Here is a 27,595-nt window from a genome sequence, read left to right as displayed (position 1 = left end):
GGGAGGAAGGAAGTGAGGAAGGGAGGAAGGGAAGGAGGGAGGGAGGGAGGGAGGAAGGGAGGAAGGAAGGAAGGGAGGAAGGGAAGGAGGGAAGGAGGGAGGGAAGGAGGGAGGAAGGGAATCAACAAAGAAGCAAGCCACACTGTCTGCCGCAGAGCTGAAATGCCTGCTGGGCTGAAGCCAGAGCTCACTGGTTCACATGTAACCTCAGTGTGCCCTGAAAATGAACAATCAAATAAGTTTCTTTCTCAACAGTTTCATTTCAGAACAAAATCTTCTAAACAATAGGCTCAGAGTTTGGGGACCAGGGGGTGTGAGGAGGGGTAGCAGGGTCCCTGCAGTCTCTGCAGAGCAGGGTTGCTGCAGAGAAGGGCATGGGCACTGGGTGGGGAGGAGCTCCTGAAGGATCATGGTTTGGAGACTGGCTGGGCAGACAGCCTCAGGGGCCAAAACTCCAGCCCCAGACACCGCCTCCAGGTCCTGTCCTGCAGATACCACCCCCCAGCTTCCTCCTCCTTCTGCAGCAAGCAGGGGCAGGGCCCTGGATCCTTGGCCAAAGCCCTAACAGGACAGGGTCTGATGGGCAGAGGCAAGCATCACTGAGACAGGGGCTCCCCCAAGATACCTGGCCCGGATCTACTCCCTGGGCAGGTGGGCAGGGAGCAGGTGGTGAATGAGGAAAGTGAGCCCAGGGAGCAGCCCTGGCCTCCTTGCCTGGCAGCACAGCCCCAAAGCCTGCCCCTGGCCCCCAGCAGTCTAACCCAGACTCAGGTGTCAGCCAGATTCCAGATGTGCCAGGGCAGGCTGAATGCAGGAGAGCCTGCTTCCTCTGCTCTGCCAAGCTGCTGCCAGGTTGGGCACTCTTCAGGCCGACTCAGCAGTGCAAGAAGCATGCAGGTCCCTTGGTCTCAACTCAGTACAGGAATCCCATTCCCAGACTGCCTGAGTTCCTTCAACCCTCAAGGGACAGGGGCCTCCCCACCTCGCAAGGGCCACCATGCTCTGGCTGTGCAGCTGTGATACAATAAAAACCACCACTTCTCATGACTAATTATGCTCCAGACACTGTGTCAACCACTTACATACTTCATTTCACGGTGGCTCCATGAGGCAGGAATCATTATCACCATCCCCATTTTGCAGATAGGGCTTGGAGCCTTAAAGAGGCTTTAAAAAGACTTGGTGTCTTGCCTAAAAATCATATATATACATGATGCATATATACACACATGTATGGTGCATATATACACACACGTATATATTATAATGTATACATGTATATTTATATATTTATATATGTATATGTGTGTATATAGACACATATATGTGTATACATATAGACACACGTGTATACATATAGACACATATGTGTGTATGTATACACATATATAAATACGTGTGTGTGTACGTGTGTGTGTGTGTGTGTGTGTGTGTGTGTATACATTTCCCACCTCTGTCTGATGAGAGGGCCTAGAAGCAGTGATGCCTCAGCAGTAATATGCACATCCAGTCTCTAAAATACACACATCCAGTCTTGGAAAATGGCTGATTCTAGCACTGAGGCAGGAAAAAATGCAAGATGATTCCAGAGCATCTTGCAGTGCAAGAAAGCAAGGAAATGCTCAAAAAACAGAAAGATGGGGGCATGTCAAACAGACACAGGAACTCATCTGAAAGAGCTCCTAATGGCCAAAGCTGGAACGATCTGAAAAATAAAATAACAGTCTGGGCACAGAGCCTCATGCCTGTGATCCCAGCACTTTGGGGGCAGAGGCAGGCGGATCACCTAAGGTCAGGAGTTCAAGACCAGCCTGGCCAACATGGTGAAACCCTATTTCTACTAAAAATACAAAAAGTAGCCAGGCGTGGTGGTGCACGGCTGTAATCTCAGCTACTCAGGGAGGCCAAGGCAGGAGAATCACTTGAATCTGGGAGGTGGAGGTTGCAGTGAGCCGAGATCACACCACTGTACTCCAGCCTGGGTGACAGAGTGAGACTCTGTCTCAAAAAATAAAAAATAAAATAAAATAAAATAGCCAGTTGTGGTGGCTCACGCTGTAATCCCAGCACTTTGGGAGGCCGAGGCAGGTGGATCACGAGGTCAGGAGTTCAAGACCAGCCTGGCCAAAATAGTGAAACCCCATCTCTACTAAAAATACAAAAAATTAGCCAGGCATGGTGGTGGCACCTGTAATCCCAGCTACTCAGGAGGCTGAGGCAGGAGAATGGCTTGAACCTGGGAAGTAGAGATTGCAGTGAGCCGAGATCGCGCCATAGCACTCCAGCCTGGGCAACAAAGTGAGACTCCGTCTCAAAAAATAATAAATAAACAAACAAATAAATACAATGGACCACATAGATGATGTTGGTCCCATAAAGTTACAACGGAGCTAAAGAATTCTTGTTGCCTAGTGATCTGTGTTACAGTACAGTAACGTGCCTACAGTGTTCAGTACAGTAACAGGCAGCACAGGTTATAAACCTGTAGCCCAGGAGCCTAGGCTATATCACATAGCCTAAGTGTGTAGCAGGTTCCTCCACCTAGGTGAATGTAACAGCACTCTGTGATGGTCTCACAAACACCACATTGCCTAACAGCGCTTTCTTTGACTGTATCCGCCGTTAAGCAATGCATGACTGTAAATGACTAGCCAAATAAACAGAAGGAAAGGAACAAATCTTCCTTACAGAAGAATTCCAAATAATTGGCCCAAGTGTATCCGCCCCCGCCAACTTGAATGTGGGCTCAAATTGCTACCAAAGAACAGAGTTTGAAAAGGGGGCTGGGCATGGTGGCTCATCTCAACCTCATGGGAAGCTGAGGTGAGTAGATCGCTTGAGCCCAGGAGATCAAGACCAGCCTGGGCAACACAGTGAGACCCTGTTTCTATAAAAAATAAAAATAAAATAGTTGGCCAGGCACAGTGGGTTATGCCTGAAATCCCAACACTTTGCTTTTTTGTTTGTTTGTTTTGGTTTGTTTTTTGAGACAGAGTCTCGCTATTGTCACCCAGGCTGACACAGGTGATCCGCCCGTCTCGACCTCCCAAAGTGCTAGGATTACAGGCATGAGCCACCAAGCCTGGCCAGTCTCAGCAGTTTGGGAGACTGAGGAGGGTGAATTGTTTGAGACCAGGAGTTCAAGACCAGCCTGGGCAACATAACAAGACCTCTTCTCTACAAAAAATAAAAATTTAAAAAATTGGCTCCCACATGTAATCCCATCACTTTGGAGGCCAAGGCGGGCAGATCACTTGAGCCCAGGAGTTCAAGATGAGCCTGGGGAACATGGCAAAACCCCACCTCTACAAAAAAAAAAATTTAACCAGGCATGGTGACATGTGCCTCTGGTCCCGGCTACTTGGGAGGCTGAGGTGGGAGGATGGCTTGAGGCTGGGAGGCAAAGGTTGTAGTGAGCCATGATTGTACCACTGCACTCCAGCCTAGGCAATAGAGCCAGACTGTCTCAAAAAGAAAGCAAAAGAAAGAGAGAAAGAGAGGGAGGAAAGGAGGGAGGAAAGGAAGAAAGAGAGAAAGAGAAGAAAAGAAAGAAGAAAGGAAGAAAGAGAAAGAAAGGAAAGAGAAGGAAGGAAGGAAGGAAAGAAAGAGAGAGAGAGGGAGAGAAAGAAAGAAAGAAAAAGAAAGAAAAGAAAAGAAAGAAAAAGAAAGAAAAGAAAAGAAAAGAAAGAAAGAAAAGAAAGAAAGAAAAGAAAGAAAGAAAGAAAGAAAGAAGAAAGAAGAAAGAAAGAAGAAAAAGAAAGGAAGGAAAGAAAGAAAGAAAGAAAGAAAGAAAGAAAGAAAGAAAGAAAGAAAGAAAGAAAGAAAGAAAGAAAGAAAGAAAGAAAGAAAGGAAGAGGAGGCCGGGCGCGGTGGCTCACACCTGTAATCCCAGCACTTTGGGAGGCCGAGGCGGGCAGATCACGAGGCCAGGAGATCGAGACCATCCTGGTTAACACAGTGAAATCCCATCTCTACTAAAAATACAAAAATTAGCCAGGTGTGGTGGCAGGCGCCTGTAGTCCCAGCTACTCAGGAGGCTGAGGCAGGAGAACAGCATGAACCTGGGAGGCAGAGCTTGCAGTAAGCCAAGATCATGCCACTGCACTCCAGCCTAGGCCCCAGAGCAGACACCACCTTCACCAAGTCATCAAGGCTAGCATTGCCAGAGATGAGTCACGCAGACATCACGTGCCTCCTGGCATCACGTGATGAGAAATGCACTTTATTTACCTCTGTGGTATTCCTTCCCCAAACCCATAACTCCTGGCTAGTCATGAGAAAAACATCAGATAAACCCAAATTGAGGGATAGTCCACAGACCAGAACTTCTGAAATTGTCAAGGTCATGAAAACCAAGGAAACATTGAGAAACTGTCACAGACCGGAGAAGACTAAGACACAGCAACTAAATGCAATGTGGGATCCTGGATTGGATCCTGGAACAGAAAAGGACATTAGTGGGAAAACTGGTGAAATCCAAATCAAGTCTGGAGTTCAGTTAATAGCAGTGTACCAGTGTTGGTTTCTTAGTTTTGACTACTGTACCGTAGTCACGTAAGACGCTAACAATGGGGGAAGTTGTGAAAGGGGTGGATGGAACTTTCTGTACCATTGTTGCAACTGTTCTATAAACCTAAAAGTATTCCAAAACAAAAGTTCATTTTTTAAAATCACATGGGATATAGATGTCAGAAGCTGAATTCAAATTCAAGGCTGGAGGCCGGGCGCGGTGGCTAACACCTGTAATCCCAGCACTTTGGGAGGCCGAGGTGGGTGGATCACCTGAGGTCAGGAGTTCTAGACCAGCTTGGCTAACATAGTGAAACCCCGTCTTTACTAAAAATACAAAAATTAGGCACGTACGGTGGCACACAACTGTAATCCCAGCTACTCGGGAGGCTGAGGCAGGAGAATCACTTGAACCCGGGAAACGGGTTGCAGTGAGCCAAGATTGCACCACTGCACTCCAGCCTGGGTGACAGAGCAAGACTCCATCTCAAAAAAAAAAAAAAAAAAAAATTCAAGGCTGGGCATGGTGGCTCACACCTGTTTTCCCAGCACTTTGGGAGGCTGAGGCAGGAGGATCACTTGAGCCCATGAGTTTGAGACCAGCCTGGGCAACACATGGCAAAACTTCATCTAAAAAAAAAAAGGTTTTAATTAGCTGGACAGGGTGGTGCGCACCTGTAGTTCCTGTTACTCAGGAGGCTGAGGCGGGAGGATTGCTTGAGCCTGGGAGGCCGCAGTGAGCCATGATCACACTACTTACTGCACTCCAGTCTGGGCGACAGAGCAAGACCCTATCTAAAAAAAAAAAAAAAAAAAAAAATTCCAATGTGTCTGCTTCCTAAGCCCACATGCTCCTCCGTCCCTATACTACACCATGATAGAAAGTCATTCCCAGAGACTTCCACGAATCTGAGCTTCTCCCCACCTGTCCCACGTTTGCCCTCTGGATCACCCTGACTCACCTGTTTTCTTTGCCCCATGACCTCCTTTGGAGGGTTGAAGGATGCTCCCATCCCCACAGGTGTTCACATCTCCAAGTTCATTATTCCCAGGCCCTTCCACTCTCTTGGGTGATATAATAAACACCGGCCTCTCCAGCACCCGCCCCTCCTTTGCAGCAGCCACCAAGTTCCACTTGGGAATCCATGGGATTCCAGGGAAGACAACTCGCCAGCCTGGCTCCAGGGATAAGAGCACAGGACTTAGGCTAGGCTCATCTGCACCGCCATGATCAGCCCGGAGGTAGCCATGTGAGTCAAGCTGATCCAATCAGAGAGACTCCCAGGACTCTGGGAAGCCTGAGACAAGGACAATTATCTTATTCCATGTTTGATGTGAATGAAGAAGCCCCTGGAAGCCTTAGGATAAAGCCAACACCAAGGACAGCAGAGTAGAAAAATGGAAAGATCTGGGTCCTCAGTGACATCACTGAGTCACTGGATCAAGCCTTGCCTGAAGCCTGCATTGGCTCTATACTTCTCAGTGATAAGAACTGTGGGAGGGGCTGGGCATGGTGGTTCATGCCTGTAATCCCAGAACTTTGGGAGGCCAAGACAGGAGGATCACTTGAGGCCAGGAGTTCAAGACCAGCCTAGCCAACATGGTGAAACCCCATATCTACTAAAAATATAAAAATTAGCCGGGCATGGTGGTAGACTCCTGTAATTCCAGCTACTCAGGTGGCTGAGGCAGAAGAATCACTTGAACCAGGAGGCGGAGGTTGCAGTGAGCCAAGATTGCACCACTACACTCCAGGTTGGGCTGAAAAATGGCCCCCAAAAGATATCCATGCCCTAGTCCTTGGAACTTGTGAATGTTACCTCATATGACAAAAAAGTGGAGGAGGGCGGGGCACAGTGGGCAGAGGGTTTTTGAAGATGTGATTTAAATTAAGGATTATGAGATGGGAAGATTATCTGGGTGGGCCTGAAAATGCAATCACTTGTTTATCAGAGGGAGGCAGAGGGAAATTTGGTATAGACACACAGAGAAGCCAATGTGACCACAGAGGCAGAGATCAGAGTGATACGGTTGCAAGTCAAGGAACGCTGCAGCCACCAGCAGCGGGAAGAGGTGAGGAACCGCTCTCCCTGAGAGCCCAGGAGGGAGCACAGCCCCGGGTGCAGGCCCAGTGCTGCTAATTTTGGACTCAGCCTCCAGAACTGTGACAGAAGAAAATATTGTTGCTTTAAGTCACTCAGTTTGTAGTAATTCTGTTATAGAAGCCACAGGAAACAAATAAAGAACTAATCAAATCTCTTTAATGTTTAAGCCTATTTGTATCTGACATTTTGTTACTTGCAGCCGAAAGCAGCCTAGCTGATACACAATCGTCCCCCTGCCCCCGGTCACCCTCTTACAGCTCAGAGGTGAACTCTAGAGAAATGCAAAGCCCCAGTTGGGAGCCAGCCAGAGACTCTCCTGGTCTTTAGCTGGGAAAACAGGACTGCGGGGGTGGGGCAGCATCAGATGGATCACAGACTCCAAGCAAAGGCATGATAGGAGTTTATTTACAGACAAGACACAGCAATCAGGCACCGACTCAGGCTCTGGCCAGGGGAGGTGGTAGACAAGACGCCAGATATATCTAAATATATATTTAGGTCCCAGCACCACCAGCACCAGAACATTCCCCAGCCAGGTCCCTGCCAGAAGGACCAAGAGTCAGGCAGGATTGAGGGGACAGAAAGTAGAGGGCCCCAGTCCTTGCCAGGTATCAGTGATCACCTGTTATGGTCCCCATGTCAGAGGAAGAAACTGCCGTTGGCCTTGAAGTGTGGACACTGAGGAGCAGGAGGACAGAGATACCCTCTGGAGGCGCCCCCATTCCTGTGCCCACCCTGTGCCCTCAATGCCAAGGCCACAGAAGTGAAGTGCCAGCAGGAGCAGCTTGGGGCATGGAGACACTGCAGGCCCCTCCAGAACCATCCGGGAACCAGGCATGGAGGTGCTGTCCCAGGCCATGGCTGCCCCTCACACAGGGGCCTCCCCCAGTTTGCTGGTGGCACTCGTGACTCGCTTATTCTCCCGGAGGTTTCGGAGGCGGGCGCTGAGGCTGCTGATCTCTTCCACGTAGGCCTGGGGCACCCACCCCTTCTCACCATCTGCCAGGCGGACCCCTTCCAGCCAGCCTAGGGATACACAGGCCAAGAACAACAGCATCAAAGGGGCACCAGGGCCAGGCCTGGAAGGGAACACCTCAGCCCTGATGCAAGCTTTGTTTGCACCCTTGGAGCCAAGGTGACATCATCTCAGCATCTCTCAGCTCCAGGAAGGACCCTGTCTCGAGCTGTCTTGTAGATGAACTTCTGACCTGTTTTTCCTGACATCCTCTGAAAGGGTATTTCCCACTCTCCCCCATCACTCTCAATCCTATATCTTTACAAGCAGGAAGTTCCTCTTCTCGTCTAACCTGATTCCCACATGCTGTGGCAGATCAACACTTGCAGAGCCTTTCTCTGTGATATCTTAGTCATCTAGCCACCTCCTGCCCACCTGAGCCCCATCAGGGAGACTTTCCCAGGAGGCCCCCTCACCGTCACTGGTCCAGGTCCTCACTGCCAGGATGTCAGTCTTCTCCAAGGTCAGCTCATCTGGCTGCAGTGCCTTGTATGTCCTAACACACTGAACCTGGGGGCGATCTGACAGCCCAAGGGAGGCTCAGGGAGTCCCAAGGGTAGGATGACAGGGGAAGGAGCATGGGTAGGGCAGGGAGGGGCAGTAGGAGGAAGCAAGGGGGTGGGAAGGTGGCCATTGAGGCTTCTATTCCTCTGCCACTCCCATGCCACAGGCCCACATCTAAGCAGGCGTACCCTCTGCCCACCCTGGCCTATCTAGTCTGCTACCCTAAATACAAGTGCGGGATGAATCCATTCCCTCCCAGCTTCGGTTTCTGCCTCTATACCAAGGGTTGTCCCCTCCCCAGCTCAAGTCAATACGTTGCTTTTGTCTTTCAGACTCCAACGTCCAACTGCCCCCAGACAGCTCACACAAAACAGTAACGGCCCTGCAATATGCCCCTAACATCGCTGTGGTGCTCCCTTTGGCCCATCCTTCCCAACTGGGATTCAAGCTGCATCACTCCCCTGTTTAAAGCCCTCCAGGGCTTCCCAATCCTCTTAGAATAAAATCCAAACTCCTCCCTAGGCCCTACAAGGCCCTTCATGGTCTGGCATCACCCCCTGCTAGCCTCATCTTCTCCCCTCCACTTTCCCTCCCTACTCGCTCACAAAGCTCCAGTCACACCAGCCTCCCTGCTGTTCCTCACTCTAAACTCCCTCCTTCCCCAGGTCCTTCGCACCGGCTCTTCCTTCTGCCAGATACTCTTCCCCAGATCGTTTCATGACAACCTCTCCTCATCCTTCAGGGGTCAAATGTTAATTCCCAGGGACCTCCCCTGACCACCTGGGAGCTTACCCCAGCCAGGTGGGACTCCTAGCTCAAGCCAGAGCGTCTACCCCCTTCCTGGTCCTCAGCTCTTTTCATTAGACCAGGTGGGCTGGTAGCATCCAAAGCCCCAGACTGGGGGGCCAGACCTGGCTTGAATCCCAGTTCTGCCACTTACTGGCTGTGTGACCAATTTACTTCACCTTCTGAGCCTCAGTTTTCTCAGATATGAAAAATGTCTACCTGGTAGGGTTGCCATGAGGATTAAATTAGATGTAATGCAAATACAAAGCCCCTAGCCCTGGGCCTAGCCTATGGCAGGCGCTCAGTGGGCATGAGTGCCCTTTCTTTCCCTTTACTACCTAAAGCTCAGCCCTAACTCCTCTGCTCAAAAGCCTCCAATAAGGCTGGGCGCAATGGCTCACACCTGTAATCCCAGCACTTTGGGAGGCTGAGGCAGGTGAATCACTTGAGGCCAGGAATTCAAGACCAGCCATGGTCAACATGGCAAAACCCTGCCTTTACTAAAAATACAAAAATTAGCTAGGCGTAGTGGTGGGCGCCTGTAATCCCAGCTACTTGGGAGGCTGAGGCAGGAGAATTGTTCGAACCTGGGAGATAGAGGTTGCAGTGAGCTGAGATTGTGCCATTGCACTCCAGCCTGGACGACAGGGTGAGACTGTCTCAAAAAAACACAGCCAGGCGTGGTGGCAAGTGCCTGTAATCCCAGCTACTCAGGAGGCTAAGGCATAAGAACCGTTTGAACCCGGGAGGTGGAGGTTGCAATGAGCAGAGATTGCGCCACTGCACTCCAGCCTGGGGTACAGAGTAAAGCTGTGTCTCCAAAAAAAAAAAAAAAAAAGAAGGCCTCCAATAAGCCAGGCACGATGGCTCACACTGTAATCCCAGAACTTTGGGAGGCTGAAGGGAAAGGATTACTTGAGTCCAGGAGTTTGAGGCCAGCCTGGGCAGCATAGCAAGGTCCTGTCTCTACAAAAAATAAAAATAAAGGTGTGGTATCCAGGTGTGGTAGTGCATACCTGTGGTCCCAACTACTCAAAAGGCTGAGGCAGGAGGATCACTTGAGCCCAGGAGTTGAGACTATAGTGATCCATTATCGCACCACCGAACTCCAGCCTGGGCAACAGAGGAAGACCCTGTCTCAATAAAACCTAAACAAACCTTCAATAGCTTCCTAGGGCCACTATAGGGAGGCTCTCTATGATTAGGTCGTACCCTGGCTTACCAGCCACACCCAAAGGAGAAACCTTTATTCCAACTGAGCAGATCCCTCAGCTGCCACCACTACCCCCACCACCCCTCATACCCTGACTCCGGCTGCTTCTTGTCCTGTTTGCAACTGACGCAAAGATGGAGACAGACCCGGGCTCTGGTCTCAGCCCTGCTACTTACTGGCTGGGTGAACTTACACAAGTCCGTTTATCTCTGAACCTCTCTTCTAACTTGTAAAACGGGCGAAATGGGAGGCTATGAAGGCTTTGTGATCTCCAGGATGCTGCCTGTGGACACAGAGTCCACCTGTGCTATGTAAGTTCTGCCCAGCCTTCAAGGTTCCTCAGAGCTACCCCTGACTGCCCCAGAAGTTGATCTCTCTCCCCATAGCCCTGTCGGCAACACAGCACCCAGGATGGGAGGGGAGGAGGGCGGGCGAGGGTCCGGCCCAGGGATGTAAGCAGCAGGGATGAGTTACCTTCCCCCTCACTGATGACCTCCTTGTCCTCCTGGGGGCTGGAGGGGCACAAGGCTGAGATCCATCGCTGCTTCTCACTTCTAAGGAAGGGGGAGGCTCAATTGCCACAACATGCAAAGTGCAGTTGCCCAGGGCAGGGTGCTGAAACCAAGGCTGGGGGAGCCAGACACGATGTCCAGGCCCAGGACCCAAGTCATGTCTGCCCCACCCTAGGCCCACCCCACAACCCTGTTCCCAAGCCTGTGCCCCACCCAGCTCTGAGCATAACAGGCCCAGAACCCCTGGATGCCAGCCCTACCCCCATCCTGCCTAATGCCACAGTCCTGAAGCCAGAGATAGCAGGGTGTGGAGGTTTACATCCAAGAGATGCCCAGAGGCTGAGGAGGAGGTGGCAGCCCCCCAACACCACCTGTGGGGCAGGCACTCCTGCTCTGGCCTCCAGCCCTGCCCTCTGCTCCTGTGTCCTGCCCAAGCCAGGGAAGAGATGAGCACTTGGGGAGGAACAAGGCCAGGATGTCCCAGGGGTGCCCGTCATGGGGAGGAAGAGCCCTCCTCTCTGCCCATAGCCAGGCCCACTCACTCCGTCCGGGCCCTCAGCAGGAACTGGTGCTTCATGTGCTGCCCATGGAGGAGCTGGAGGAGGAACACGTGGCCAGGGATGCCCTGCAGCTTCAGGCTCAGGTCCCGCACCTGCAGCTCAGCCATCTTGGCATGGACGAAGACGGCAAACTTCCCTAGCCTGGAGGACCGGGAGAGGGGAGGTCAGCCTGGCCTGGGCCCTGGCTCCAGGCACCCAGCCTCGGGATCAGGTGGGTTCTGACTGGAAGCGGGGAGAAAGGGTTGCCTGCCCTGCCGGCGTTCTCACAGGTTCCTGCGTCTCGACAGGGCGCTGCTTTCCTAGCAGCTGGCAAAGTCCCCACAAGGAACCAAGAGCTTCTTCCCGGCTGGCTTGCTGGTGGAGGCTGGAGGTGATGGAGACCAGTCCCTGAGTCCCAAACACGCTTTCAACCTTTCTCTCTCTCTCTCTTTTTTTTTGTTTTGTTTTGTTTTGTTTGTTATTTGGTTTTTTGTTTTGTTTTCTTTTAAGACAGAGCCTCGCTCTGTCGCCTAGGCTGGAGTGCAGTGGCATGATCTTGGCTCACTGCAACCTCCGCCTCCCAGGTTCAAGCGATTCACAACCTCTCTCTGAACCTCTCTCCCAAGCGTCTGTTCCGAAGAGCCCACTGGACAGCTGGCCTGCGGAGCGTCTCTCTTCCAGTATGTAAGCCCCATGCAGGCTGAGCCTCATCTCTTTGCCACTGTATCTCAGTGTCTGATACTGCCTGACTCACAATTTGGGATCAGTAAGTACTTGTAGGCAGGATGGGTGGAGGGGGTTCCATGGATGTCAACTCATTCAACAAAACTCGGCACCAAAAAAAAAAAAAAAAAAAAAAAACTCAGCTTCTCTCACTCCAAGCCAGATCCTCTTTACTGTTCTCCATTCCAGTGAAAGATACCACCAGTTTGCCCAAAAGGAAACTCAGACGTCATGCTCACCTCTTCCCTTTCCATCCCCCCTACACCCACCTGGTAGCTATGTCCTGTCTTTCCTCCTTAATGTCCCTTGAATCCACTTATCCTAAAGCACCCTGCCACTTCTGGAGCATCTACCCTCTCCTGAGCAACTGCAAGACCCTCTGCCTCTTCCCTTCCAGTTCATCCTCCAAATTGGCCAAGAGCAAAATATCATCCCTCTGCTTAACTCTCCATGCTCCCTGCTGCCTCAGAAAAAATCCAACCTCTCTACCATGACCTTCAACATCCCAACCTCCCTCTGCTGCCCTTCTCCTTTACAAATCCAGCCACATTAGGCTTCATCATTCCCCAAACACACATTCCGCTCATCTACACTACCATGACTCTGCTGTATGCCTCCACTCAAACTACCTTTCTACCTGGAAAACTCCTACTCATCTTTCAAAACCCAGCTCAAATGTCCCATCCTCTATGAAGCTTTACTGATTCTCACTCCACACCAGGAACTACCGCAGTACACCCTTCCATCAAAACCCTGATGATATGGTTATCAGGATGTATTTTCACTGGTCTGAGAGCTCCTGTGAGCACAGAACAAGTCTCATTCATATTTATGTCCCTAGCACCGGCCTGCTACAGAACAGAGATTCAGTGACTGTTTACTAAATGAACAAACAAATCAGGAATGAATTCTTATAGCATAACATATCCATTTTTTTTTTAAGAGATGGGGTCTCACTATGTTGCCCAGGCTAGTCTTGAACTCCTGGACTCAAGTGATTCTCCTACCTTGGCCTCCCAAAGTGCTGGGATTACAGGTGTGAGCCACCATCCCACAAGTCCATCCTTTATCCCATTCACTTTATCCAGGCAGTCTTCTACCTCACTCCTCACTTATAATAATCACAGTTAATACTGAGGGAGTGTTCACTGTGAGTGAGGCATGGTGCTGCCATCAGACAGAGCGGGCATCCTCCTGGCTCCCCCACCTACTAGCTCCATGATCTGAGAGTAACAGAGAAGCCTATTTCCCAGGGAGGGATTTGGAGGATTAAAGGGAATAGTCCACATAGCATGCCTTGCACAGAGTAGGTACTGAGTAAAAGTTGGCTTCTGGCATAGCTGTGACTCAGGGCAGAGTTGAGACTCCAGGGTCATGCTCTTAGTCTCTGCTCTAACTGGCTGAAGCTCACAGCAGCTCCAAAGCCTTGACATACAGTCTAGCCCTTGATTCTCCCTTCTGGAACATGGACTTGTCTCACATCTCTGCCTTTGCTTCAGGAGCCTCCAAGTCTCAAGGTGCCCTGGCAGCACAACCTGGCACAGGCAGGGGCTCCCAGGCCCAGGGATGGACTGGTCATAAGTCCAGTGGTAGGGAGGAAGAGAGCCTGGCTCCAGTTTACCTACCCAGCCCTGACTCCCCCAACTTACTCCTTCCGCCGAGAGAGCAGCAAGCAGTCATTGAAGAGGTGGAGGTAGACTGCTTTGCTGGACAGCTTCAGCTTGGCAGGGGGTGCTGCAGGCAGTGGTGCCAGCTCTACCAACTCCCCATGCCGAACCAGCCAGCGGGCCTGAGAGATCAGCGGGAAAATCTGGAGGGATGGAGAAGGATGGGTGAGGCCCAGGGGTACCAGGCAGAGAGCACAGAATAGCAGAGGGGAGAGTGTGGGCAGCAATGAACTGGCCTGAAGCCCCTAGGGCAAGGAAGAAACAAGAGCTGCCCCTTGGAGTGCCCATCCCGCTGGCGGCAGACACACACCTTGCCCTCAAAGTGGATCTTCTTGCTCAGGTGGATGAGTTCCTCTGTCCTCTTCATGGACTGCACGCTAGCATTGCACTCCTGCACCAGCTGGGGGAGCCATGGGGAGGTCACCTGCAGCCCCTCAGCCCTGGCTCCCAGAGCCCAGCCTCAGACACTTGCCTGGGGACCAGAGACTCTGACAGCTGGGGGCTGTTTTAGAGACACGCTGGGGGTCCAGGGGGTCCCCAGGAGCCAAGCAGCCCCTGCCCTGCCCAGCTCACCTCCTTGAGCGCATTGAAGGCCTTGGTGGCCATATCTTCGTCTTCAGAGCCCTGTGCTGTCCGCTTCAGGATGTTCTGGAAGGTGGGATCAGCACAATGAGGCAGGCCTCATACTCCCCTGAGACCCGGCCCGCCCACCCAGCCCTCACTGCAGCCTGTCCCCTCGAGGTACCTCCACCAACATCTTGAGGCGGGTGATCCTCTGGAAGGGCAGGATGAGGAAGGAGGTAAGGGGCAGACGCTGGCACACGGGAGACTCCTCCAGGCGAGCCAGGATGCCAGGGAACCTGGGGTTCTCCAGGCTGGAAAATGGGAAGGGCTCTGGAATCACAGGTAGGCCTGAACTCCTGGGATCCACAACCCTGGCCATCCACGGGGCCCTTAGGGACCTTCTCAGCACATCCTTACTGCCTCTTGGGGTTGCATCTCACCTTATCCTGGTCACAGAGACCCTTTCAGGGACCCCTCCCCTCCCAGAGTCACCTTGCATCACCCAGTCCTCAGTGCCTACACCTGCCTGAGACTCCCTCCACGCCCCCGCCCCTTTCAGAGCCCCCAGCCCTACAGCAGGCGCTGGTAGGTGCGCTCCTGGTAGGCCTGGTTGGTGACATAGGGCAGGTAGACTCTGCGGAAGGCCGGGCAGTGGTCCAACACCACGTCGCACACGCTGAAGCGCAGCACATCTGCCTCCAGCCGCTGCTCCAGGTCCTGCAGGAACCTGAGGAGTCAGAGCCAGGATGGAGATCCCAGATCTGGAAGCCAGTCAACCACAGGCTGGGTCCCCACCCTGGGCCAGGCCAGAGCACTTCTTCACCTCTCGCTGGTGCTCTTGACCTCGGGCAGTTTGGAAAACAGCCACTGCTTGTCCTGCGCCCCCAGACACTCGCTCAGCTCGGCAGAGCCTAAGAAGTGGCCCACAGCCACCGACAGGCTGTGGATGTAGGAGGCCTCGGACGTGATCAGCTCAAACTTGGCCTGAGGGAGGGCGCACACGGGGTCGAAAGGGCCGGGCCGATTCACCTCGGAGGCCCTGGCCTCGCATCCCCGGACCCTAGGCCGCCACACCTCTCGTCCTCGCCCCGTCTCCAGCCCCACTCCTAATCTGGCGCCAGGCGAGCCCGGCGACCCACCTCCCGCCAAGAGCAATTGTGCAAACCCCGCTGGCCCTAGATCCCGCCCCTCCTCTTAGCCCAGTCCCGACGCGTTCTTCCCCGAGCCCGCCCACCCCCCAGGTCCCGCCCCTGATTCTGTCCCCGCCTTGTTCCGGGCCCACCAGGCGTTTGCACTCCCAATGGCTCCGCCCCTCATCCGGCCCTGTCCTATCCTAGGCTTCGTCCCGCTGGCTCCGCCCTCTGCCCGCAGCCAAGCCTGGCTCCCCTAGACTCCCACTCTGCGGCTTGCTGTCCTCGCTTCCAGACGGCCTCGTGTAGTCAGGTCCTAGAGCCAACCTTCCGCGCTGACAGTCGCGCCAGCACCCCGGTTTGTGTGTCCCCCTCCCTCTATGGTCCGGTTCCCGCTAAGTCCCCGGACCGCGTACTCCCCGGCCCGCCCCGCCCCGCCCCGCCAGGTCCCCGCGCGCGCCCACCTCCTGCAGCTTGCAGTCCCGCAGGCTCAGCGTGGCCAGGACGCCGCTGCCGCGTACGTCGGGGATATCCTGCCACAGCGAGAAGGTGGAGCCTCGCGCCGAGCGTTGCGCCCGGAAAGAACTGCTGGGGGAGAGGTTGGCGCGCGGCGGCCCCGGCCCCTCCTCTGCGCCCTCGGCCTCGTCCCCCGGGCCCTCCTCCTCGCGCTGCTGCCGCCGCAGTTCGCGGGCGCTGGCCACGTCGCTGTATTCCTGATAGAGGACGGCTGAGGAAAGATAGGCGGGCAAGACCGTGGGTTCCCTCAAGAGCCCGCGTCACTTAACCTTTGCTGCGGTTCGGATATCTGGACATAGTGAATTCATTCATTCATTCATTCATTCCATAAACAAATTGAGCACCTACTGCGTGCTAGATACCGATAGTTCCATTCTCGGTTTCTCACTCGATCCCTACCTCTCAACTCTCTAAACCCCCTTTTCTGCATTTCCATACCGCAGCCCCTTCCTCCGTTACCTCCTCCCAGGGATCCCCTCCCACGTACAGTTAAGGAGGAATCGAGACTGGCGCCGCTCATTGGTGCTCCTGGACCCCAAAGGCGGCTCTTCCTGCGTGTCTAGCCTAGGAAAGAGAGAGCGTCACGGCCCTTCTTCGCCTGCACCCTGTCTCAGACCCAAGCTCAAACGGGAGGTGGTACCTGGGCTCGGACCAATCGCCATGGCCCTCTCGTGAGTCACCAGGGGCTGGCCGCGACACCCGGTCCCTACACCCGGTCCCGACACCCGGTCCCGTCTCTACACTTCGAGACGATGCTTTCCCTGGAGAGGGCAAGAACTGAGGGTGGGGGGTCCAGAGAGTGGGCATGGGGCCTGGGCCCCGGCCCGGGCACCCTGACGGCCTCAGGCAGCCAGTGAGTGGGCATCCCCCAACCCCACCCGGCATCTAGCTGCCTTCAGGGCCCATGGGAGGAGGTGGTACCTTCCCGGGCTGCTCCGGTGCCTGACCCAGAGATGGGTGCCCGGGCTGCTGAATTCCGCCCCAGGCGCAGAGAAGAGTGCAGCCGGGTCATCAGCTCCGAAGCCGAGAAGCGCCTCCGCTCAGGACCCTCGAGACTCACTCGGGTGGATCCAGCCAGCTCCAGCGGCCTGGGCTCGTCTGTGCTCTGGGCCTGCTCTTGCACTACCTGGCCAGGCTCTAGGAAGACAGCGTGGGCCTCGGGGCAGCCGGGGACCTCTTCACGCTGGTACACCCGCATCTTGCGCCCTAGGGTTGGGGGGCAAGGTGTGAGAGCACGAGCTGGGGCCTCTCCCAGCCTGGCCCTGAGCACCTGGGGAGGTTCAGGCGCCATGCCCAAAGGGAGGGCCTGTGTTTCTGCTAGCGTCTGGTCCCTAGAGCCCTAGGGTCCACAAGAGGGGTAAGGACAGCACAGGGCCTGACTGCAATAGGCAGAGGGACCAGGCAATGGTGACTCACTCACTGCATAACCTTGGACAAGTCACTTGCCTTCCCTGAGTCCTGCTAGTTTCCTTATCACTAATCTACCATTTGTCCTGACTTTTGGGGGAACCTTGGGGCATAAAGGTTAAGGAACTGCCCAGCCCCTCCCCTATCCCCCCCACTGTGGCACCCACACCTGCCTCCCCAAGGGTCACTCACAGGCAGACTTCTTTTCTGAGCCGTGGCTGGCCCGGCGCTGTGGCTGTGTGTGCTGGGGACTCCAGGGTCCCTCCAGAGCTGGGGGCTGGGCACCAGGACAGTGTGGCCAGCTGCCAGCCCTGCTGGGCCGCATCCCCCCGCTGGTTATCTCTGTATCTGAGCTTCCTGGGGATGATGGCCATAGCAACCCTTGGAGAGGGGCAGGGGTCCCCAGGGACCAGCGGCTGCCAGGAGCCCGAAGCTCCTCGGGGGCAACAGGGAAAAGGTCCAGACACACTGGGCTCGGGGGCTTCAGGGTGGGCAGCTCTGCAAAGGACAGACTCTCCTGCTGGCACACTGCTACAGGGCAGTGGGCAGTGCCAGGTGGCCCAGTAAGGTGGGGCTGGAGGGTAGCAGGTGGCCCACAGTCCATTCCTCTTTTGCTCTGCCACCACCTGGCCCTGCAAAAGAGAAGATATCAGATCTAGACAGAGGACAGCAGGGCTGGCCAGTAAGCCACCACCCCTGGAGGCCGGGACAAACCCCTGTGTACACTTATGTGCACACATCTCCACAAACGCACTCACATGTCTGATTATATAGAAATAGCTGATACTTGCTTGGCATTGCCTGAATGATAGACTGAGTACTTTACACATACTATCTCATTTAATCCTCACAACAACCCTGTGAGTTGATGCCCTTATTATCCCCATTTTATAGGTGAGAAAAGTGAGGCACAGAGAGGTTATTTGGTAAATAGTGGAGCCAGGATTCTAACCTGGCCATTCTAGCTTTCAAATCGGTGATTTTAACCACCTTGTACCTTCTCTAACACACGCCGACATGTCACCAGACATGCAACTGCATACATCATCACACAAATCCATGTCCCAGCATATACATCCACACTACATTTTCTCCCAAGTATAGAATGACATGTGCACTTTCATAGATACAGACATTTCAAACTCAGGCTCACACAGTCACAGACACACACATTTTTACACAACCATATACATTAACAAACAATTCCTCACAAACACACTGACCCATCCGATATTTACACAGGCACCCAAGATTTCTCATCCTCCCTCTCCCCTCACGCGCACACCCCAGGATGCAGACACACACCAGCCCACAGGTCCTTGCTTTGATATCTCTCCCCCATCCCCCCACCCTTGCCCAGAGTCGCGGCCTTCAGCGCTGAGTGGTGCCCACACCCATGCCAAGTTGGCTGGGAGGGTCATGGACTGGCAGGCGGGCCATCACCCAGATCAGGCAGGGGGCCTCCTGAAGTTCAGGGAGGTGCCCCAACCCCCCCGGTTTGGAGTGAAAGAAGGGCTGTTCCCCACCCCAGCTTCCAGCCCCTGGGTAGGCCAGGCTGGATGGGTCCTTTCTGGGCAGGAAGTTATCCCCGGGGAGCCAGCCCTTCGATCGGGGCAGACCTGATGATCTGAGAGTCTCAAGCCCTGGCAGCTCTTGCCCTGTGGACTTCTGCCAGCCTCCCTCCTGCAGCCCCTCACCTCTCCGGGCCCAGGCCCGCTGCTGATGCTGTTTGGCTGTTCTGGCAGGGGAAGCCCTCTCTCTGCCCAGCTGGCTGGGGGAGATCCCACCCAGACAAAGAGTTTGATTCATCAAACCCTGTGGTGAGGCAAGCAGGGAGGGAGGGAGGGAGCAGGCAGCGGGCTGGGCGGGGGCCTACCCTAGCCTGGCCTCGCTGTGGGCAGGCCGGGCAGCCAGGACCCCCCAGAGGCCCCCTCAGGCCAAAGGGGCAGTGCCCAGCCTGGTAGGACCAGGAAAGCCAGGAGATGAAGACTGAGAGAGACCTAGAGAAACAGAGACCACTTAGCCAGTAACTCAGAAACCAAGACCCCAAGACATTCAAAAACAGAAAAACCACAGATGCTGAGACATTCAGGGACCAGAGATGGAGACAGAGACAGTGACAATTTTAGGCCAACCAGATCCTCAGAGACACAGATGAAGCCCAAAAAACCCAGGGAGACAGATGGACAAACATTTCATGCCCATGGGCTGCCAGTCTAGTGGGAGAGCCAAAAATGAAAACAGTTACAATCCAGGTTGGCAAGAGCCAAGCCAAAGGAACCATCAGAGGAGGGTGCTGGGCTCAACTCAACCTGGGTATTCCAGGAGGACTTCCTGGAGGAGGTAGTAGGTAACTGCTCCATGGCTGAAATACCTAGTGCACTTTGAGAGAAAGCCTTGGCCTGAGCAGTGACAGTGTCAGTCACTGTTGGAGACAGGGAGGGAGAAGAGGACCCAGCGAAAGATGGCTGGGTCTATGGCAGGCCCCAGTGTCTCTGCACAGCTGCTCAACTGCTTCCTCCCGCTCCCTTCACCCCGCTGCCTGGGAGGGTGGGAAGAAGAGGACTGGCTGCTCCAAAGGGACCGTCTCTACAGTGGCCACTCTGGCTTGTACCGTCAGCCTCTGTCCCTCTAGCCTGAAGAGTGCCCATCTGAGCAAGTCTCCCTGAACTGTCTCCTTATCTGACAAACAGGATAGTATTTTTACTATCATCAGTCTTTCTCTAGACAGAATGCAGCTCAGGCCTTCACACAGATGGGGAAGATGAAGGAGCGAGGCTGAGACACACATTACATTGTTGGAGTGTGTGGAAGGAGGCCCCTGCCCGCAGACAGGTCTCTTTCTCTGCAGGAATCAGGAGCCCTCAACACAGAAGTCCTGCTTGCTTCTGGGGGCACACATGTGCAGGAAAGCATGTGCAGGAAAGCATGTACACATGCCCCCTGCCCCCCTGTATGCTGGGAGAGTCTAGCACTTGGGTTCTGGAAGCCCCTGGAGGGCAGGGAGGGACCCTCTCTCCCATCGTTTGCAGGGATAAGTCAGCAAAACATTGAGGCTTTGCAGCAGGAGTACCCCCAGTTAAGACCGCAGAGGAGAAGGCTAGGTGAATGTGGGGAGGGGACATAGAAGGCTTCCTGGGGAGATGAAGCTGGAGGCAGGTCCCTAGTGGGGAAGTCAGGAGCATGTCAGCCTCCACCTATGCTCAGGACAAGGGGTAATAAGAATGACCCATCTAGCTGGGATGCCAGCCCTGTGGCCCTCCAGGGGTTTGGCCTACCCAATCTCCATGCTGGGGAGCTAAGAGGGACAAGCTGTGTTCATACTGTGTGTAGCTCATCTCTGTTAGAAAAAAAAAAAAAAAAAAAAAAACCTCAGAAGGAGAACTGGCCCCAGACAGCAGAGACCTTACCTTCCCAAGGCACAATCACAGGATAGAGAATCTGGTGTCTACTAGGCAAGGGTCGTTCTGGAGCCCAAAGAGAATAACCCCCACTCAAGCTTCTAGGCCCAGTGTTGACACTGACCAGCTGTGTGGCTTTAGGCAAGTCATAGCCCATCCCTTGGCCTTAGTATTCCCATCTGTAAAGTGGCTCCTGAGAGACCACACCACCACCCAATGCCCTCTCTGAGAAACATGTCTCATCATAAATATATCTGCGCCAAGAAGGATGGGCAGGGGCCGAGGAAAGTACCCTTGGTGGGCGCTGCTAATTGCAGAGGGCAATGGGCCCACTTAGCAAGGCTGCCAGAGAGTCCCTGGACACTACCATGGTCAGAAAAAGCGTTTCTGGCCTCCTGTACCTAGCTTTTCCCTGCCCCCTCCTAGGTGCCCCTTGCCCTGCTGCCCAGAAGAGCGGGGACCCTGCCAGGGCCTCTCTGCCCTTTAAGGAATAAAGCCAAGTGGGAAGTCATGGCTGGAAAGGGGAACCAGGCCAAGTGGTTCACAGAGCCCCAGAAGGCCATAGTGGGTCAGGGCCAGGATCAGAGACCAGGCAGGCAGCACAAAGGGCTCACTCAGCGGGGAAAACTGGCGGGAAGAGAATGGGACTGCTGGCACCCAGGTGGGGCCCTACCTCAGCCAGGGAGCTCCGTCCTGCTGCCAGCACAGTCCAGGGCTCCGGGACACCCTGGGGGCTCTGGGGTTGCAGCCAAGTCCTCAGGGGGCGATGTCAGCATGTCAGCATGGCCCCAGAGCCGAGCAAGGCAAGCTCCTGGGTATTGTGTGGGGCAGGGAGGGGGAGGTGAAGGAGGAGGGAACCTTGCAGAGAGAGGCAGGCGGCTGTCTCAACGTGCCTGCTCCCCGCCCCCCTTCCCCAGAACCGGTTTGGCTAGTCTGGGGTACAAGAGGGGGGCTGGAACAATGGGAGTCCTATGCCCAAGTGAAGCTCTAAAGGACCCTACACCCAGGTCCTCAAGATGGGGGAGGCACTGCTTCTGCTCGTAGGAGACAGGTCACCACTCTTCTGGAGCTTCCCAAACATGGGTGTGTTCAGGGGACTTCTTGGAGCTGGGGAGCATCCTGGAAGCTTCACAGAGAGCCTCCCAAGCCTTGGACTCCTTAGGGACCCTGAGAACCCTGATGTCCTTCTCTGATCCTATGACTGCATCTATCAAATGGGAACACTCATCCCTATGGTTGAGAGACAGAAATCAATCCTGAAAGTTGGTGATGTGACATCTGGCATCATCCTGGACAGCCTCTCCTCATCTAGTACAGCCACTCCTTGCAAATGGCCTATCCTTTCCCACTGGTTGGAATGACCTGCCCCACCATCTCCAGTGGCCACCTCCACCATGAAGCCTTCCCAGACTATACCAATTGAGCCCTCAATAAACCAAATCAAATAGCCAAGTCAAACCGCCTCCAATAAGAAGGGCATGCTGTATGCCCAGCATGCAATCTTCCCAACCCTGTGGAAGGGGAAGCCGCATTTTGCCCTAATATTACCTGCCATCTGTTTGAGCTCCCAGCAATTGCCAGGCACTTAATATTAATATGCAGATGTGTACACATACTAATACTCATGGGGCTAACTTACTGTTCACCTACTAGGTGCTAGGCACTGTCCTGAGCACTTCACATGTATCTACTCATTTAATCTCCACCATGACCCTGTCAGGTGGATACTGTTACTGCTACCACTTAGGTGAGTACAGTTGTTCCTTGGTACCCAGAATCTGTGGGGAATTGGTTCTAGAACCCTCCCATACCAAAATCCATGGCTGCTCAAGTCCCTTATATAAAATGTCGTAGTGTTTGCTGACACCTTTGTACATCCTCCAGTAAAATTTATTTATTTATTTATTTATTTATTTATTTATTTATTTATTTTTGAGATGCAGTCTTGCTCTGTCACCCAGGCATGGTGGTGCAAGTGGTGGGATCTCAGCTCACCGCAACCTTTGCCTCCCAGGTTCAAGCAAGTCTTCCGCCTCAGCCTCCCCAGTAACTGGGATTACAGGCGCATGCCACCACACCCTACTACTTTTTTTTTATTTCTAGTCGAGACAGGGTTTCACCATGTTGGCCAGGCTGGTTTTGAACTCCTGACCTTAAATGATCTACCCACCTCAACTTCCCGAAGTGCTGGAACTACAGACATGAGCCACCGTATCCCGTCTATTTTATGTATTTATTGTCAAAAAATAAAAAAAATAAAATGTACTCAAGTGAGAGGGTCTCACTCTGTCATCCATGCTGGAGTGCAGTGGTGCAATTACAGGGCTCACTTGCGGTCTCGTCGACCTCCTGGGCTTGGGTAATTCTCCCACCTAAGCCTCCTGAGTAACTGGGACTGCTGGCGTGCACCACCACACCTGACTAATTTTTGTATTTTTTGTAGAAATGGGATCTCATCAGGTTGTCCAGCCTGGTCTCAAACTCTTAGGCTCAGGCGATTCACCAGCCTTGGCCTCCCAAAGTACTGGGATTATAGACATGAGCCAACAATGCCTGGCCCTCCAGTACAGTTTAAATCAATTCTAGATTACTTATAACTCCTTAATACAGTGTAAATGCTATGTAAATAGTTGTTATCCTGTAATGTTTTTTATTTGCATTATTTTTGTCATTGTTGTTATTTTTTGTTTTTATTTTCATTTTCCATGCATGGTTGGTTGAATCCAAGGATGCAGAACCTGAGGATATGGGGGCCAACTGTTTAAGAGGCTTGTACAAGTTAAGTTATGAGCATTATCCCTTTGAAATCTCTCATCAGTTCTATGAAGTCCCTATTTTACAGATGACATTGAGGTTCAAGAGATTAAATAACTTGTCCAGGGTCACACAGCTAATAAGGGGCGGGACTAGTATTGAAACCCAGGTCTGGCAGGGCATGGTGGCTCACGCCTGTAATCCCAGCACTTTGGGAGGCCGAAGTGGGTGGATCCCCTGAGGTCAGGAGTTCTAGACCAGCCTGGCCAACGTGGTGAAATCTGTCTCTACTAAAAATACAAAAACAGTCCGGGTGCAGTTGCTCACGCCTGTAATCCCAGCACTTTGGGAGGCCGAGGCCAGCGGATCACAAGGTCAGGAGTTTGAGACCAGCCTGGCCAACATGGTGAAACTCTGTCTGTACTAAAAATACAAAAATTGACTGAGCGTGGTGGCGCACACCTGTAATCCCAGCTACTTGGAAGGCTGAGGCAGGAGAATCGCTTGAACCCAGGATGCAGGGAGGCAGAGGCTGCAGTGAGTTGAGGTCACAGCACTGCACTCCGGCCTGGGTGACAGAGCAAGACTCCGTCTAAAAAAAAAAGAAACCCAGGTCTGTCTTATCACACCACCAACCTGAGTCCTTCACCACTGCCTGGTACTGCCTCACCAGGCTTTTAGGAGGGTCTCGTGGTGAAAAGTGTGTGAAAAAGTCTAATAGGGGGTGTCTCGGCTAACCTAACTAAACTCTTATTGATCTTATTATTCATACACTACGGGCTTGGAATACACAGCAGAGGTTTCATGGCCCGTGCCCTAGTCCCCCAAAGTATTTTATTTATTTATTTATTTATTTATTTATTTATTTTTGAGACAGAGTTTTGCTCTTGTTGCCCAGGCTGGAGTGCAATGGCGCTATCTCGGCTCACCATAAACTCCGCCTCCTGGGTTCAAGCGATTCTCCTGCCTCAGCCTCCTGAGTAGCTGTGATTATAGGCATGCGCCACCACCCCTGGTCAGTTTTGTATTTTTAGTAGAAATGGGGTTTCTCTATGTTGGTTTAGCTGGTCTCGAACTCCTGACCTCAGGTGATCCACCCGCCTCGGCCTCCCAAAGTGCTGGGATTACAGGCGTGAGCCACTGTGCCCGGCCCCAAAGTATTTTCCTTAGCTGCCAACCGATGGCCATTAAATTCAGAGTGATTAGGGTTCCCCTGCTCCCCCATGTTCACTTCGACTCCCTAGAGCATTGCCACATAGTGAGTAGACACTGCACCGTGTGGGTGGGGACCAGGTGGCTGTGGAGAGGTGGCAGGCTGGGGCGCAGAGACAGGTTTATTGTCAGCATTGTACAGAGGCCAGGAGGCAAGGAACACGGAAGCGTAGCAATGCAGGTCTGGAGGTCTCCAGGGAACTCAAATCCTCTCATCCCAGCTCCTGAGCAGGCCTTGAGACACTGCCCAGATGCGTAACTGGAAGCCAGAGGACCCCAGTAGCAGGAGCATCCTGGGGAACCTAAGGTCCTGGAAGGGCAGCCCTGCCTCACTCGCCCCTGCGTCCTGGACTTCGGGGACAGCGGACATAGAGCACAGCTTGGTCAGGCTGAGCAGGCTGGAGCTCCAGAGCACAGCCCCCAACCCCAGTTTGCGGATAAAGTAGAAAAGGGGGCGGGGCGGGGGCGGAGCTTAATGATGGGCGGGAACAGGCGGAAACTACAGGAGTCCAGCCAATCCCTCCAATGGGCGAGGCCAAATAATGGGGCGTGGCTAGAGAGAGCGGAACTTGAGAAGGCTGAGCTAAGGCTTGAGGGCAGGCCAAGGGGTGTGGTCATTATGGTCATTATAGTGTGGGTGGGGCCGGGGTCAGCCTGCCTTGCTCACTGAAGGCAGCGCCTCCCGGTTGTCTGCCACCGCCTGCTTGGCCAGGTAGCCCTCGCGCGTTATCTTGGTAGCCAGGGCTGGCACATCGGGCACGAGCCGGGCATTGAGGCACTGGAAGAAGAACACTACATGCTGGGGAGAAGGGGGCCAAAAAGAGAGAATGATTGCCTTAGCGATCTTAACTCACGGAGCACTTACCCTGCGCCAAACCCTAATCTGAAGGTTTTCCGGATATTAATTAATTTAATCCTCACAACAACTCTATGAGCTGGGGGTAATTTCTACTCCACAAGTGAAGAAACAGAAGCAGAAAGGGGTTGTCATTTGCCCAAAGACACAGAGTTATGATTCGAACCCTTAACAGTAGGAACCCTGTCAGGGGCAGGGCTTGTAAAAGAGCAAAAGTGGTGGGCGAGTGCCTCCTCTCCTTTCTCCTTTCTCTTGCCAAGAAATAATGTTATTATTATTTGTGATATTAATTCATTGAGCACAACATGCCAGACACAGTGCAAATGCTTGACACCGAACCTTCATAACGACCCTATAAAGTAGATCCTATTATATAATATATCCCCATTTCCAGCCGGTCGGCGGCAGAGCCTGAACTTGGAACCAAGTCTGTCCAAGACAGATGGCTAAGCCTACCTCGAAGGCGATAATGAAGCCCAGATGCACGGCAGCAGCTTCTAGTAGAAGAGGGCGAGGTTCACCCCCGCGTCGCGAAAGGCCTTGTATCTGGGTTGCGGGGTCTGGAGAGGCTCTCGAATCTCGATTCCGAACCCTGCATTTCCTCCCCTCCTCCTCCCTAGAATCTGGCCCTGCCCGTTCAGCCAGTACCCTAGCCGGCTCCGCGCATCTGTCCGGGGCAGACTCAGCTCACTGCACCCCAGCCAGGCCCCGCCCCTCCCTGCTCAGTACTCGCCCCTCCCAGACAGGCCTCGCCCACCAAGACTCAGCACCCGCCCCTCCCAGGCCGGCCTCCCTCACCAAGGCTCCCCGCCGTGCTTCCTAGACAGGCCCTGCCACTCCCGCCTCAGCTTCCCGCCCACCAAGGCTCAGCGCCCCGCCTCTCCCACCTCAGCGTCACGCCCCTCAAGGAAGGCCACGCCCACCAAAGCGCAGGGCCCCGCCCCTCCCGCCACGCCCCTCCTCCCCAGCCTGAAGGGTCTAACACCTGCAGAGTGTGTTTGCTCCAGGACAGGTAGGCAGCGGGCGCGGGCGCCGGCGTGAAATTCACAAAGCCGTGCACCTGAGTGTGGTGTTCTTACTGGTACTGGAAATGCGGCAGGAAGTCCGAGGTGAAGGCGGGACGAAAGCCTGCAGAGCCAGAGGGCCTTCAGGGCCCAACTCCCTAACTCACCCCCACTCGGATCCAGACCTACTCCCGAGCCAGGATGAACCTTTGGCCCGGAATCCTAGCCTCCTGTCCCCTATTTCCCAACCTCTGATCCGGATTTCCTTCTCCAGCCCCGCATTTCCCTATTTCTGAACCCCCTTCCCCAGTCTCTGAGCTCCATCTCCCCCACCCCCTGCCCCTGTATTCCCTTCATCTGCCTCACTCCCATTCACGGTGACCGCAAGGTGTACCATGACCTCCAGCAGGAGCAGTCAGATCCAGACGTCCTGCCGCGCCCAGCCACTGGTCGCTGGTACTCGCACAGGAACTTGTGGGCATCCAGTCTGATTTCTACCCAGTTGTTGAGCAGAGCGAACAGGGGTGCCAGCAGGAATGCCCCCACAAAGATGGTGATGAACCAAACTGCAGCTCTGGCAGGCAGGGAGTGTCAGGCCCGGGGCCATCTCCCCTGCTGTTCCAGGCCCCCAGGGGCCCCACTCATACCCAGGGCACACGCTGCTGAGAGACTGCTCCTCCATACCCGGGTATTCATCAAACAGGCCCTGGCACTCGATGAGCTCATAGTCCTTCCTCCTCCCAGCGCTGCAGCTGTTGACCGACCTGGGTGTCCCTCTGCCCTGCCAGCTGCCACTTCTGCCACCAAGCCTTCAGCTTCCTGGGGGCAGGAGGCAGGGAAACCAGATAATGGTCATAACAGGACCTTGTGCTAGGAACTGCCACTTCTATCACCAGCACCCGTTAGAGGCAGGCACCATGATGATTTCCACTTTACTGATGAGGAAACACACCTGGAGAACTTGCCCCAGGCTCCCCAAATTGTGAGTGGTGGAGCCAGTGTTCAAATCCAATCTGTTAGACAGGAGTCCAGTGCTCTCAACTCTGTGCTTCCCACATAGCCATTCTTGGTCTCTGGAATATCACTGCCCCCTGAAAAAAAATAGTAATAGAAAACCCTCCATTTGCAAAGCTCTTTCCTGTTTTTTTTTTTTTTTTTTTTTTTTTTTTTTTTTTTTT

General features: G+C 53.7%; 1 protein-coding gene across 5 annotated transcripts; it reads right to left on the bottom strand.

Annotated features, from left to right (window-relative positions):
- Positions 1–6,750: 6,750 nt before the first annotated feature.
- ARHGEF19 (Rho guanine nucleotide exchange factor 19) lies at positions 6,751–26,050 on the bottom strand. Of its 5 annotated transcripts, none has more exons than XM_017865316.1 (16): positions 25,870–26,050; positions 17,383–17,822; positions 16,705–16,989; positions 16,424–16,544; positions 16,271–16,347; positions 15,732–15,994; positions 14,961–15,121; positions 14,712–14,864; positions 14,319–14,448; positions 14,147–14,221; positions 13,884–13,973; positions 13,556–13,716; positions 11,187–11,345; positions 10,607–10,686; positions 8,046–8,150; positions 6,751–7,640 (listed from the first exon to the last, which is right to left on the bottom strand). In XM_017865316.1, exons 2-16 carry the CDS (start codon positions 17,792–17,794, stop codon positions 7,483–7,485), a joined length of 2,430 nt encoding a protein of 809 aa, XP_017720805.1. In that variant the 5' UTR covers positions 17,795–17,822; positions 25,870–26,050; the 3' UTR covers positions 6,751–7,482. The 5 variants fall into 5 exon arrangements, with proteins under 5 accessions (XP_017720805.1, XP_017720804.1, XP_017720806.1 ...); XM_017865315.1 differs by lacking the exon at positions 25,870–26,050 and adding an exon at positions 21,265–21,434; XM_017865317.1 differs by lacking the exon at positions 25,870–26,050 and adding an exon at positions 18,888–18,964.
- Positions 26,051–27,595: the final 1,545 nt, after the last annotated feature.

Source organism: Rhinopithecus bieti, unplaced genomic scaffold (genome assembly GCF_001698545.2).
Source record: "Rhinopithecus bieti isolate Rb0 unplaced genomic scaffold, ASM169854v2 scaffold_81031, whole genome shotgun sequence".
NCBI lineage: Eukaryota > Metazoa > Chordata > Mammalia > Primates > Cercopithecidae > Rhinopithecus > Rhinopithecus bieti.
The sequence above is the reverse complement of the archived record's forward strand: the minus strand, read 5'-3'. Positions and strand labels throughout refer to the sequence as shown.

Coding starts and splice junctions, on each gene's coding strand:
- ARHGEF19 (XM_017865316.1), bottom strand. CDS start 17,794: ATGGACTGTGGGCCACCTGCTACCCTCCAGCCCCACCTTACTGGGCCA. Junction 10,687..11,186: donor CTGCTGAGGGCCCGGACGGA/GTGAGTGGGCCT, acceptor CCCCTTCCTTAG/AAGTGAGAAGCAGCGATGGA. Junction 8,151..10,606: donor GGTCATCAGTGAGGGGGAAG/GTAACTCATCCC, acceptor TTGGGCTGTCAG/ATCGCCCCCAGGTTCAGTGT.